Source organism: Lepidochelys kempii, chromosome 2, assembly GCF_965140285.1.
Source record: "Lepidochelys kempii isolate rLepKem1 chromosome 2, rLepKem1.hap1, whole genome shotgun sequence".
Taxonomy (NCBI): domain Eukaryota; kingdom Metazoa; phylum Chordata; order Testudines; family Cheloniidae; genus Lepidochelys; species Lepidochelys kempii.
This window is the reverse complement of record NC_136381.1, coordinates 69,593,596-69,607,286: the sequence shown is the minus strand read 5'-3', so window position 1 is coordinate 69,607,286 and position 13,691 is coordinate 69,593,596. Positions and strand designations below refer to the sequence as shown.

The 13,691-nt window shown below is 46.6% G+C and overlaps 1 protein-coding gene across 1 annotated transcript; it reads left to right on the top strand.

The window, feature by feature from the left end:
- The first annotated feature begins 8,834 nt into the window (after window positions 1-8,834).
- Window positions 8,835-11,306, top strand: LOC140905913 (transcription factor Sox-17-alpha-A). Its single transcript, XM_073329412.2, has 2 exons — window positions 8,835-9,343; window positions 10,052-11,306. The coding sequence occupies exons 1-2, from the start codon at window positions 9,046-9,048 to the stop codon at window positions 10,951-10,953; spliced, it is 1,200 nt and encodes a 399-aa protein (XP_073185513.1). The 5' UTR covers window positions 8,835-9,045; the 3' UTR covers window positions 10,954-11,306.
- The last annotated feature ends 2,385 nt before the right edge of the window (window positions 11,307-13,691 follow it).

Genomic DNA, 13,691 nt, shown 5'->3' with positions numbered 1-13,691 from the left:
TGCATCTTCTTTGATTGCTGGGATGGGCTGTGCTGGCAGTCTCCCCAGCTGGAGCAAAGGGCTAAAGGGAGAGCAGTTTCCCCCCCAGGTGGCAGTGGAGATTTGGAGGGAGCATCTAATAGATATTTGGGCCCTATATGAGATGAGTTTAATGCATTGCAGTTCCAGCTCCCACATCACTAACTCGCCACCATGCTTTGCACTACCTGGCCAAATGAATCGATATATCCATTACTCTGTTGATCTCATGCTTATAGATGTTATTTACTTCCTGTGTTTACAGCATGATGCTTTGAAGTAATTGGTAGAGATCTGCTTTGCTCTTCATAGCATGAATATTACTGCAACTATACTTCCAAAGACTAAAATGCTATAGTTACCTCCATTGCTTTGTGAATCCAAAGTGCCCCACGTCTTACAATGTGGGCTGAGTTTTATCCATACTACACCTATGCACTGGGTAAATTCTATCCTAAAGCAGCTTCAACTGGATCTGTGACAATGGAACCTCCACTACCAACTGTTCTAAATTGTTCGGTTTTGTGATCTAGACTTATATTCTGTATGGACCAGAAGTTGACAGCAAATTCATTTTTATTTGTGACACCATTGGCTATGAGCCTAAAACACCAGAACTTGAAAGTCCAGTGAATTAATCATGTCCCTTAGACTCTGAACTGAGGATAATACAGTAGTTTCATCTTGAGCCAGGCGGCCTATCTTGTTGGAATTAGTAAACTGAGTGAAGATAGTAGTGTAAAGACAATCTACTTGCAGGTTATTTGCACTTGGAGTGGGGGAATCTATCTTTCTTTTTTTTCTCTGGGTAGCTAATGAGTGGGTTTTGTTTATGTTCCTCTTTTCTAGCTTGTGGCTCCATGTGATAATTGCTGTCTCATCCCTTCTGCAAACACCCTTCAAAGAGCACTGTGCAGATATGAAAGGTGATGTTGGAGGGAGTGGACACAGGGGTTTTTCAACCCCCTGACTTTCTTCAAACACAAATAGATCATGGAAGGGAAGTAGATGCAAACTTCAGCCAGATGATTTCTAGAAAAATCTAAAACCCAATTAACGAATGACTAGTTTAAAATACCCCAGTGGCCCAAATTATTTTGGAAGCTTTTGCAATTGTTACTCTTTTTGAGAGACTTCTCGGCTGCTTTGGAAATGATCCTATGAGGTGTAGCGTTACCTCAGCTCCAACTAACCAATGAAAGTTGAGGATACTTAAAACATTTCAAATAATGTTGGGTTCTTTGTAAAGAAACATTGGGCTTGACTCTGCATCCAGTGAAGTCAGTAGATGTTTGGCCATTGAAATCAGTCAGAATTAGGCAATTGACTGTAATGAGAATGTGATCAATTTTACTGTTTAAGTAGAGTTTGTGTGCAATTATGTATGTTCCCTTTTTAACTATATCTATCATTTCACTATAACCATTAAAACTTGGAAACTATTAGTAAGGAGTTATATTGATGATAATAAAATGAAATAACTCACTGTATTGATACTTAAGAACTACCAAAAACTATAGAATATTTCATAATTTCAACGGTAACAAAAATAAGAAAAGAACACCTTTCTGATTTTTCAGATGCCTATATTTAATTCTTTAGATATAATAAATGTCAGGGCTCAGAATGGTTTAAATTACTCATTGGAATCACAACATAAAAACAAATTCTCAACCATGGTGCACCTGTTCTGGGTTTCATTTGTAACCCTCAGCATTAAATGGATTCTTGTCCAAATCTCTTGGGTATACATAGCTCATCTGGAAATGTAAAAACAGTTTTTTTCATGAGATTTCCAATATCTCTAATTTCTGACCAAGAAATACCCCAGAAAATCTTTTTTATTATTATTGTATTTCAGCACTTTTTAGAACCAGGTTTATTGGATAATTAAAAATATTTTTCAATCTAAATACTATCCAAACTGTAGAAAGGTTTGTTTCTGTTTTAGCTTTGAAGGTTTAAAGCTATTCTTTTTTCTTGTGATCCCATGCTCAGCCCCAGTGACTATCACAACAAAAAGAAGACGGTAAGCCATCTAAAGATTTGAACCAATGATCCCAAATGTTGCATTTTTGTTGGTATCACTTCAATTAAAATACTAGCAGCAGATCACCTGTTCTGTAATTTAAATAACTGCATAATAGAATGGCAACTATTTCACTCAAAACACATTTCCTTTCCCCCTGTCTATTAGATGAAAATTTCATTTTGACACAGCAGAGAGGACTTAATATATATTGCAAAAGTGTCACTGTCTGCCGAAGAAAGCAGTGATAAATGTACAGTATAGGATTATCAATAGTACAGCAGACCTTGCAGTGAACTTTGTTGAACATTAATTCTTGTGACTTTTGAGTGAATTTAGTTTCCTCTTTGATAGCATAGATCTTAGACTATATACTTTATCAATGGAATCCGGATCGACTTTTCACTTTCACAAAGTTATTTGAATTGCATTTCTTTAAGCCATAAACTAAACAATTTGTTAACTGAAAACGTTTAGTACATGGGCTAGATTCTGATTGTAGGTACAGTTGCATAAATCTGGAGTAGCTCCACTGGCATCAGATTTATACTGGTGTAAGAACAAGCAGAATATGGCCATATGTGTGGGGGGTATTAAACTAATTTTTATAGGGTGTAAAATTCTAGGGGAGGGTTAATCTTGTGGCTTTTCATTTGTTTTTAAAAATTGTGACTGTTTTTTGGAGTTGTGTTTTAAAAATTGTATTTATTTACTGTATTATACACAATAGCCTATGACTTGTATGATATATTAAGAATAATAATTTTTGAAACCGCTAACTTTCACAGCTTTGTTTAAGTGAAACTTGGGTTGGCTAATAAATTAAGACATACGTTCATTTTGACAATCATTTTTAGTGTGTGTTTGGGTGTGAAATCTAATTTTCAGAAGCAGAAATGCATTTAAAAATATAACTTGATTGATGGTAACATTCTGCATGGGCCCCAAATCTTCCATTACCTTTCAGTCTCTCAAAGACCAATTCCCAAATTGAAGGACAGTGGGACAGCAGTGGTAAAGGAAAGTTTACAAAATGTATTCAGATTGAATAAGAATGAGCTAACTGGTACATTTAAGAATAAAATGAAGGATGAGCCTTGGGACTAGATGTATCTGTCACCAACTTGGAGTTGCTATTTCTGGGCCTGATCGGGCCCACAATTAAGTTAATTACAATTTTGACAATGACTTACATAGCACTACCTTGGCTCCAAATATAACGTATACCTTGGCTTTAAATATAATTGATTTGGGGTAAAACTTTCAAAAGCACCTAAAACTTTCATTAATCTAGGCACTTAAGTTACTTTGAAAGTGGAACTTTAGGCTAAGTTGTTTAGGCACTTGAAAAATGTACCTCAGATCTCAGAGGGGAAAATTCTCTCTTTTGTCCTATCTCTGCTTTAGAATTGCTTCATATGCCTGGACCTAGCCATTTCCATCAGCCTCCTTCTTCAAAAGCCCCTCATTTTAAACATAAAAATTGATTGACTATAAAGTTATCAAATCCGCAGAGAAAAAGGGAGAAGCTCTTTGGTACATGGAGTCTCCCAGAATACCCAAGATTGGACTTCAACTGATCAGAATAGCTTTCCAGAAAATCACTTCCCACCCAGATCGGCTCCTTGCCTTTACCAGAGAAGGAGTGTAATGCTACCACGAGGAGGAAGGAGGTTATTATATTCTTCTCTGTGGATCAGCACCAAATCCAGTGGGACACATACGCTTGGCTAATGGGTGACTGGATTTGGCAGAGATGGTAGCACCGAGGGGCTGGTGTAAATCCAGAGGAACCCACCTGAAGTCAGTGGAATTTCTCTGTATTTACACCGCAGTAATCGCAATAGAAATCTGGTCCAGGGTGGGTGGTTGTAACTTGCCAGTTGGTAACAGCAGCGAACTGGCCAGGCTGAGGGTAGCTTATTTGAAAGCTGGAAGGCAGGAGAGCTGCCCGCTGGCAGGCAGGCTGGGAGCCGCAGCGTGGGCGGCAGAAGAAGGGCGCAGCTCCCCTCTGGGCTGGCTCCGGCCTTGGGAAGGCTCAGCCTGGCTTCGGGGCTGGCGGAGCTGCAGCTAGGGTGGGTGGCCACTCCTCAGTGCCTCGCCCTGGAGGAGCCCGATCCGCACTTCCAGCGGCGTCCATCGGGAGCGGCTTGAGTGAAGGCAAGAGGAGTGGGGACCCCCGTGTGAGAGGGGTCCGGAGCCGAGCCCCCGGCTCCTCCGGGACGCGCTGAGGGAAAGGGGGCCGCGCAGCGCCGCCTGGGGCTGGGTTGGGAAGGGCCCGGCAGCCCCACGGCGAGGGCCGGGCAGGGAGCGTCAAGCCGCCGGAGGAGCGGGAACGCGCATTTCCGCCTTCCCAGCCCCACGGGAGCGGGCTGCAGCGCCCAGGCCGGCCCGGAAGCGGGGAGCCGGGGGCGCCCGGAGGGACGAGACCGCCTCAGCCTCCCTGGCCTGAGCACGTCCCTCTCCCAGCCGCGCCTGCCCGCGGCTCTGTGATCTCTGGCGGCGGGGGGTGGATGTCCCCGCTGGGCCGCGTTATGGAGCCCCCCGCCCGACTCGCGATCAGCCAGGCTCGGGGCTTGTCTGGCCCGGAGCTCCAGCAGAGCCGCTTTCCGAGAGCCCTTGGCATCGGGCGGACCGTGCAGGACTGTAAACATGCAGGTTGATGAGTGTACCTGGGGGCCAGCCCAGTCCTTCCTGGGGTGGGAAAGTGCGTGTACCTCGGGGTAGGCAGTCCCGCCGCGGACCCGTGCCCTGCTCCCCTCTGCAAAGGCCCTTCCTTCCCCACCCGAAGGGGAGGCGGTTTCTTTCTTTTAGAAAGAAAAGGGGAAAAACCCACACCCAACAAACTTGTATGTGTGCAAGGACGTTATTGTTTTAGCTTGTTCGCCGACCTATTGTCTATTCATACAAACGGCCAAGCCCTGCGTTCCTTCTGGAAGCGATACACAGACATGGACAGACAGCTCCTGGCTCCGTGTGTGTGTGAGTGTGAGCGAGACAGCGTGGTGTGTGAAAGACAGAGAGAGATTACACCAACCGGCTGAAACACACACACAACTGCTGGGGAATATACTTTAAAATTAATCATTCATCCCGCTTTATTCATTGGTTGGCAAAGAACAAATGGTTGTCGCTTTGATTTTACCATTTTAACATTCGTATGTCGTCCCCCTCTTATATTTCTAACTTGACAACCCCAAAATGGCATTTCTCTGCCTCGCAGTATTTTCAGGCAGTGTTACTTGGATTGCTGGGAGCGTCGACTGTAAGTGCTGTCCCGAGGTGCACGATTGTTCCTTTTAAACACACACACACGCACACAAAGTTCTTGTCTTGAGAAACAGCGCGATTTGCAGGAAACCCTCCGGATGTTTGCTGCTTTTCATGTGGCATTTGTGGTCGACTCTGATAACGCTGGGAGCACCACTTCCAACACCACTTTTTGTAATGGAACTGAAATAGAAACACATCTTTGTTGAAGAATCCCTCCAGTTCGTTACCTCACACACACTTTTAGATTCGCAAGTTTAAAAGGTCAATAAATCAGAAAGCTGCACTCTCAGTGGCATTGTTAGGTTGGGAAAGTTAACGAATGACACCCCCCCTGCCGTCCCCGGTTCGTGTGAGGGTGAAGGTTTTTGGATACACATGTCCCAAGTACAGGCTGCTTTAGTAACTCCTAAGGAAAACGAAGTTTAGCAGTGGGCACAACTTGATGCGTTCTAATTCAATTCAGTCTCAACCGTCAGGATGCTTTGGTGTAAATAGGCTGGCTTGGAATTCGGGAATAAAGCATGCACACGGTGAAACAGAACAGGGGGAGGGTGGGTCATCTATCCAAACACCATGACACCAGACGCTCTGGAAGGGTCACACGCTGCCAAATTTTCCATACAGATCAGCAGGCTTTTACTTTCTCGGCTTGGGTTCAAAACACGCCTTATATTCCCTTTGATCCCAGATCAACGAGCTGTAGAAACTGCACAAAGCTCCCAAACAAAGTCAGCGGCGGTTTGCTTCTTTCATAACCTCATGTTCATTATATGAAAAGACGTTTTCTCCAATGCTAGAAATTGCAGCACAGGAATTGCAGAAATTGCATAAACGCTGGCGTGAATTTTATGTATAGTCGTTCACTAAATTTGCAGAGCTATTAAAATGTTTGCTCCGCAGCATTTCTTCCTCTTCAAGTTGGATGTTCCCAAAAGTACTTGCGCTGTCCTTGAATTTGAAAAGGACTGCTTGAATGTACCCTCGTCCAGGGGTCAGATCTTGCAGAAGGTAGGAATTGTGTCTGAGCTAAATCATAAGGACTGGGCCCCAATGCAGCGGGGGATTGATCCGAAGTCAATGGAAGTCTATTCACTCCAATAGGTTTTAAATCAGCCCTTGAAAAACAATCAGCAGCAGATCAGTTGGGAGCTAATAGTTCGCTTTCTCTTTTAATTTTAAGTTATCTTGATTTCCCCCTCTTACTTCGAATATGCACCAAGGTGCAATAAAAGGGATGTAAATTTTCCCGTCGCGTTAATTAAATTCAGATAAAAGATATTTTTCCCAGTAATCCACTAATATGTGACTCATTGCTGAGAAACTACTAAACCCCTAGCCGAGGACTCTGAGGGGTCCAGTGTCAACAGAACATCCAGACTGGGCACGAAATTAAAGCCACAGCCACAAATATATATGTAAAAAATCTTGGATGATGACCATATTTAAAAAAAAGAAAAAAGAAAGAACACGAAGGGAGAAAGGCTTAAGGAGAGAGAACCGGGGTTAGCTCAATATAATTTGTATTTGAACCCATGAAAAATTAATTCTAATTGGCGTTTCTGATTGTTGTAATCAATTATACTAGAATAATGCATTTTTGCAGGCAAAATTAAAATAACTATATTGTTGAATTTATTTTAAAGCTAATTTTAAATATATAATGTTGTGGAAATATTATTTTGGTACTGGGACAGTTTGCGGCTATTTATAAAAAGCAGCTTATTTTCGTAACGATTTGTGTAGCATCTGCCACACAAGCCAAAGAGACAAAGATACATTTAAATTCTTGCCCTTGATAATTCTCAGTTTTGTGTGTTCTGTTCCCAAACTTTCTCCGCTCTAGCAAACATTCACATGGGGAAAATCCCAAAATGTGGTTTTTTTTTCTTTTTAAGGATGTTACTGAAACTAGCCCTTTGCTAGCGGGTTGGAATCTTTGCGACAGGGATAAATGCCGTTTTCTGTACGAAATACACAACGTCCTAACACTAGGATTTGAACACACGAATTTATAAAAGACACAGGAGAAATCTAAGCATTTCTATGGCTTTAGAAAAGGGGACACAAAAGGCTTCCAATCACTAAAGTTAGTTACTTGGGTCACAGTAGTGCATCTCAAGATATTGCTTCTTAAATCTCTAGGACATATTTCAATTTTAAAGGAATAGATTCCAATTTTACAAGAAACATGAAATAAAATGCTGGATTTCATTAAAGGCGAGGCTGAGTTCATTCATGAATCCAGGAGAGGATTCATGTAGTGTTAGATTATTTGCCTGTAGCTGTTGTCCAAACAAAGGTGTCCTTAACCAAATAAGCCTCTTTGATCTTATGTTTAAAGCTCGGCGCTGTTCTAAGATAAGCATTCATGCATTTAATAGCGCCATATAACAATGCAAACATTAACCTGAGACCTTTATAAGAAGTTGTAATTTTGATTACCTTGTATGCCACATGAAGACACAATCTAATATGTAAATATATATGTATATATAAAATATAATGCATGTATCGCTATGTGATCTGATTTTATGTTTATGTTTGCAAAATACCCAGCTACGTATATTTACTTAACAGTTGTTTACCTCATATATTCATGTTACGAGCATGGTATGTTCACCATAATTCTAAATACCCAAAGCATCTGAGGTGAAAAGATTGTTTGTAAAGGTCAACACAAGTACTGAGCGTTGTATTACCACGTCCAGGTTGTATACATTGGAAACACATCACTGAAAATCTATTGTTTGTACGGATTACAAGAAGGAAACGTTGATGTGAGGGTATTTAATGCGCTATTCATTGGATGCAAAGTATTGAGATGCCCCTTTAACCTACGTGTGAAAGATGTTCCTTCTCGAGGCTACTAAGCTGGATATTTCTATGCTAGTTATGAAAGTTAGAGAAAAGAGGTATCAGGTATTGCTAATGATTTAGCTAATCCCCTCCCAGCCAAACCCGACCTACAAATTAAAAACCTGTGGGACCAACATGAAGCTTGTGCCATCCTATTGACGGTTCTGCTTTTCCTAATATTTCTCTGTCTTGACTATTTATATATTACAAGCTCTTGGGGACTGCTTAGGCTTCAGTGCTTGTACAATGCGTAGCCAATAGGTGCTGCTCTTGTCTGGCCCCAGTTCAAGTCATCACCAACATAATACTCATTACCGGGATATATTCAACTATATTACAAATGAGTTTACATATCCTTAAAAGGGGATTTGTCACAATATATAGAGCATACCCATAGGAGCTCTTTCCCCGCGCATTCTGATCTGAATCCCGGAAAAATGGGTCGCCGCCCGGCGCTGTCTGTCTTGTAACCTGCCCAGGTAAAGAGTAGCTGGAAAGGGCGGGGCTGGGACTCTTCCATTCCCCGCTCGGAGCCTCGAGCCCCCTGTCACCTTCCCAGCCCAGACCCCGCCCCCGCCCCGCCATTGGCCGCGGCTCCGGGTAAATAGGGCCGCGCTCTGACAGCTGCCAGCAGTGAGCCGGGTGCCCCCCACCCCCCACCCCAGACCCTGCTTCGACCAGCGGCGAACCCGCGCCCAGGCCCCGCGCGCCCAGCCTGCCAGCGGCGCTGTCCCTGCTGCCCCAGCCGAGCCAGGGGAGAGGGCGCTGCTCGGAGCAGACGGTCCTTTTCCTCCCAGCTGTGCCCGGGGAGGGGTCGGAGGCGGGTCCGCTTCAGCCCGGCTCCTCCCGGTGGCTCCGGCTCCCCCGAGATGAGCAGCCCCGATGCGGGATACGCCAGCAGCGACGACCAGACGCAGGCAAGGTGCTCGCTCCCCATCATGATGCCGGCCCTGGGTCCCTGCCAGTGGGCAGAGTCCCTGAGCCCCCTCGCAGACGCCAAGGTGAAGAGTGAGGCGGCCCCGGCGGGGGCTGCGAGCAGCCGGGCCAAAAGCGAGTCCCGCATCCGCCGGCCCATGAACGCCTTCATGGTGTGGGCCAAGGACGAGCGCAAGCGGCTGGCGCAGCAGAACCCGGACCTGCACAACGCGGAGCTCAGCAAGATGCTGGGTGAGTGTCCGCTCGTGACCCGGCACCTGAGCCGGGCCAGGGGGGCTTTTCCCCTCCCACCGGCCCGGCGCTGGGACGCCCTGGGCGGTCCCAGCAGGCTGCGAGCGGCGGGCCGGGCACGTTACCGAGTGCTGCGGGTACCTGCCCCGAGGGCGCGGCGGCTGCGGGGCCCGGGCTGGCGCGCTGCGGGCAGAGGGTACGGGAGAAATTGCCAATGCCTCTTGCCCGGGGCCTGGGTTAGCGAGGGGAGCTGGAGGCTGCGGGTGGGGGCAGTGGAGAAGCCGGGGGTTGTGTGCGGGGCGCACGGGAGTTGGGTGCGGAGGAGAGGCGGGGCCAGGTGGCGGGTGTGGGGCGCCCTGGGGGCCTGGGGGTGGGGGGCGCGCCCGGGGTGGTAGGGGAGACGGAGGCGGCCGAGCGTGGGTGTGTGCGTGGGGGGGGCGCCCTGGGGGGGTGGAGGCGGCTAGGCTCTGGTGGGGCGCGCCCGGGGTGGTAGGGGAGACGGAGGCGGCCGAGCGTGGGTGTGTGCGTGGGGGGGGCGCCCTGGGAGGGTGGAGGCGGCTAGGCTCTGGTGGGGCGCGCCCGGGGTGGTAGGGGAGACGGAGGCGGCCGGGTGCCCGGTGGGGAGCGCACTGGCGGGATGGAGGCGGCCCGGGGCTGGTTGGGGGCGCAGGGAAGAGCCGCAGGGTGACGCGCTGTGTCGCCCCGCAGGGAAGGCCTGGAAGGCGCTGTCGCTGGCGGAGAAGCGGCCGTTCGTGGAGGAGGCGGAGCGGCTGCGGGTGCAGCACATGCAGGACCATCCCAACTACAAGTACCGGCCGCGCCGGCGGAAGCAGGTGAAGCGCCTGAAGCGCGTGGAAAGCGGCTTCCTGCCGCACGGGCTGGCGGAGGCGCCGGGCGCCGAGCTGGCCAGCGAGGGCAGCAGGATGTGCGTGGAGAGCCTGGCCCTGCCCTACCCGGAGCAGGGCTACCCCGCCGTGCAGAGCGCGCTGCCCCCGGCGCTGGGCCACTACCGGGACTGCCAGCCCCTGGCTGCCGCCTTCGACGGCTACAACCTGCCGACCCCGGACCCCTCCCCGCTGGACGCGGCGGAGAGCGAGCCGGCCTTCTTCACGCCGCCCCTGCAGGACGAGTGTCAGCTGGCGCCCTACGGCTACCCCGCGGCCGAGTACCCCGCGCACGGCGCCGAGAGCCAGGCCAGCGCCGCGCTCCGCAGGCACCTGCCCCGCGCCGAGCCGCTGGGCCAGCTCAGCTCCCTGCAGAGCCTGCTGGGCTGCCAGGGCCCCCTGCACGCCTACTACGGGCAGCTGTGCCAGCCCGCCGGCCCGGCCCGCGCTCCCCAGCTCCCGCCGCAGCCCTGCCAGCCCTCGCCGCCGCCCGAGGCGCAGCAGTGCAGGGAGCCCCTGGAGCACCTGTCGCAGGACGACCTGCTGGGCGACGTGGATCGCACCGAATTCGAGCAGTACCTGCACTTCGCCTGCAAGCCCGAGCTCGGGCTCCACTTCCAGGGCCACGAAGCCGGCCTGCCCGCGCCGGACGCCCACGGGCCCATCTCCTCGGTGGTTTCGGACGCAAGTACTGCTGTGTATTACTGCGCTTACCCGGACGCCTAAGACTCCCAGTCGCGGGGACTGTGGCGGACTCCCTGGCGCTGGGAAGCCTTGGACAGAAGGGTGTGTGCTTTGCTCCTATTTATGTAATTTATTGGAATCTTGAGAACTGCCAGTTGACAGAGACCCGCTCAAGGTTTGAGAGACAGCTCTCCATCTGATCCCCACGTGGTGCAATTCTGGTGTTTCATCCTGAACTGAACATTAAAACTATTTAAACTTCAGATAGCTGCACAGTTGGACTGTAACTTATCAGCTCCTGGAAGAGTTCACGATGCTGTTTAAATGTTGTGACTGTTCGATTTTATACATATGGAATTTGGGTTTTGTACAGACTAATTTTGCACTTTTACAAATAAAGGGAAAAATAATAAAATTGTTCATTTTTATATCCCCTTACCTCTACGATTACTATTATTTTAATGTATATGATAATTACTGGATTGTTCCCTTTTGTAGCTAACTACTTTGATAAATGTCCTGTTTTCATTCCAAACCTTTACAGTGAGAACTCCATCATACATAAATATAAGTCTTCGGAGGTAAAGTCAAACGAATTTTTTTTCCCAATAAATGGCGGGGAAATGCTAAATATCTCTCCCCTCAAAATATTGTTTTCTCTTAAAAAATCAATATCTGAATTTTCAGGGATTTGGGTTGGAGAGACTAATAAGAGTCTGACTGAACTTTAAAAAGTTAATAGAACCTCCTTTATCTGTATGCTTGTAGTGAAATCCAAGTTAAAGCGGAAAGGAAAGATGACACCAAAATATTTAAGTTCTTGGTTGTGCATCTGATGAGTCATCCAGACGTTTGAATTCATTGGGAACAGGATCGTCCTTTAAAAGTGCCAATCACCAAATGCAACCAACTCGCGTAGAAATAATGTAGTCTGCGACTGAATACCTGTCTTCAGTGTGTGTGGAAGAGGATTCACTTATGGGAAAAGACTGAGGGGAGTCAATGTCCCCCCAAGCATAAGTTGGACACTGTATTTTAGTGAACACACTGTAACACGCATGTGAAAATCAGGGCCTTCTAGAGTTCAATTTTCCATAGCTGATTCCCAAATATTCAGGAAGCTGTTATTTTTGCAACGGAGCATTCCTTTAATAAGTCAAAATAGGCATTTAGACGTTAGTGTTCTTATTGGGAAGCATTACTTCTCCATTTAGGTCTGACCGTGCGAATATGCCAGTGCCACTTCAGACAGAAAAGTCTTTCAGTGCGGTCGTTCCAGTGTTACTGTTAAATACACATGTATAATTATATGGGATTAAAATGTTTAATTTCAGAAAACAGTTTCAACTAAGAGGAAGTAGGGGTGGATCAAATGGTTCCATTAGATTTATAAATTCATATTCAGTTTTAGGGCAGGCTTCTGCTTCCTTTATTTATCGTAAGTAACACTTCACTCCCAGTGAAATCAATGGCACTATGTGAAGTATTGTACTGCGGGGGGCAGAACAGAGCCCTTGGAGATGGGGTGAGAGGGAAGGTCTAGCTATCCTATGATTAACTTGACTTTTATCTGGACAGTGAAATGAAATAGTGTCCTTTTTCAAATTCAATTTAATTAGGTTTTGGTTTCTGTTGATGAAAGAAAGCAAGATTCCTGAAAACTGATGCAGACAGTGCCTGATCCATGAATGCTGGATCAGGCCCGAAAGCAGTTATGTGGTATCATAGCATATGAAATGTAGCATATGACTTCATCATCGTAGCAACTTTTGAATTAGAACACAAACCTCACTTTCTTTGTACAATGTTCTACTCTCAAGATTCTTTAAACAATGGGCTTCATTCCCTGTTGCTCTTTTCACTGTGCAGTGGTGGTGTGACTATGATGTGTGCTGTATATTCCACACCATTCTGTGTCTCCTCACTCAGGTTAGCTGAGAGCAGATCCGTTGTGTTTGGAATTATACAGATAATTATTTTGTCTTAATATCTGAAAAAAAATACGATATTGGGCATAAGGTTTGCCTACCAGTAATAAAACAATTCGGTACATATCATAAGGGGGAGGCCCGTTCAACCAAATTAATTAGGACCAGATTTCAAATGGTACCATACCTTTGCTTGCCTACATTTTTTGCACCTGGAAATTACAGGCACAATTTAGATAATTTATACTTCCAAATACTTGATTGTATATGCAGTTGGATTTAAATATTCTAAATTACCTAGGTGCCTAGCAGAGATTTTGCAGAAACATATCAGTGTGGTATTTGAGGGAAAGGGAAAATACTACTTAAAAGATGCATTAATTTACTTTTCATTGCTTTTCCTTACAATCCACTTGCATTCTGCTTTACTCTAAACATTAGAGCCCCACTTCCAGATGATGGCCGTGTGTGAAAAGGGTCATGACTTGACCAAAAATGGTAAAATTTTCAAAGCATGTCAAATTATTCCTATGCTGCCTTTTGGGAAAGGCCATCCGGATCTTTTTCTGCTCCATTTGTGTACGTGCAAAATCATAGATCTGTTTTATCATATGAAAGGCTACAGAAGGATATTAGACGTCCTTAGTTGATATTAAAAAGTGTGTGTGTGAGGGGGATTATTTATTCCAGTTTTTGATGTGACTACGTTGAATGAGCTACGTGGACCTTACAGTTTTAGCCAAATATCACTGAACATTTTCTGTTAGGTAAAGAAATTAGCAGGAAGTCCATTTTGGACTGGCTATCTAGAGCAAGACTAGGACATATTATTCGCCAGTAGCTAGGCATAAT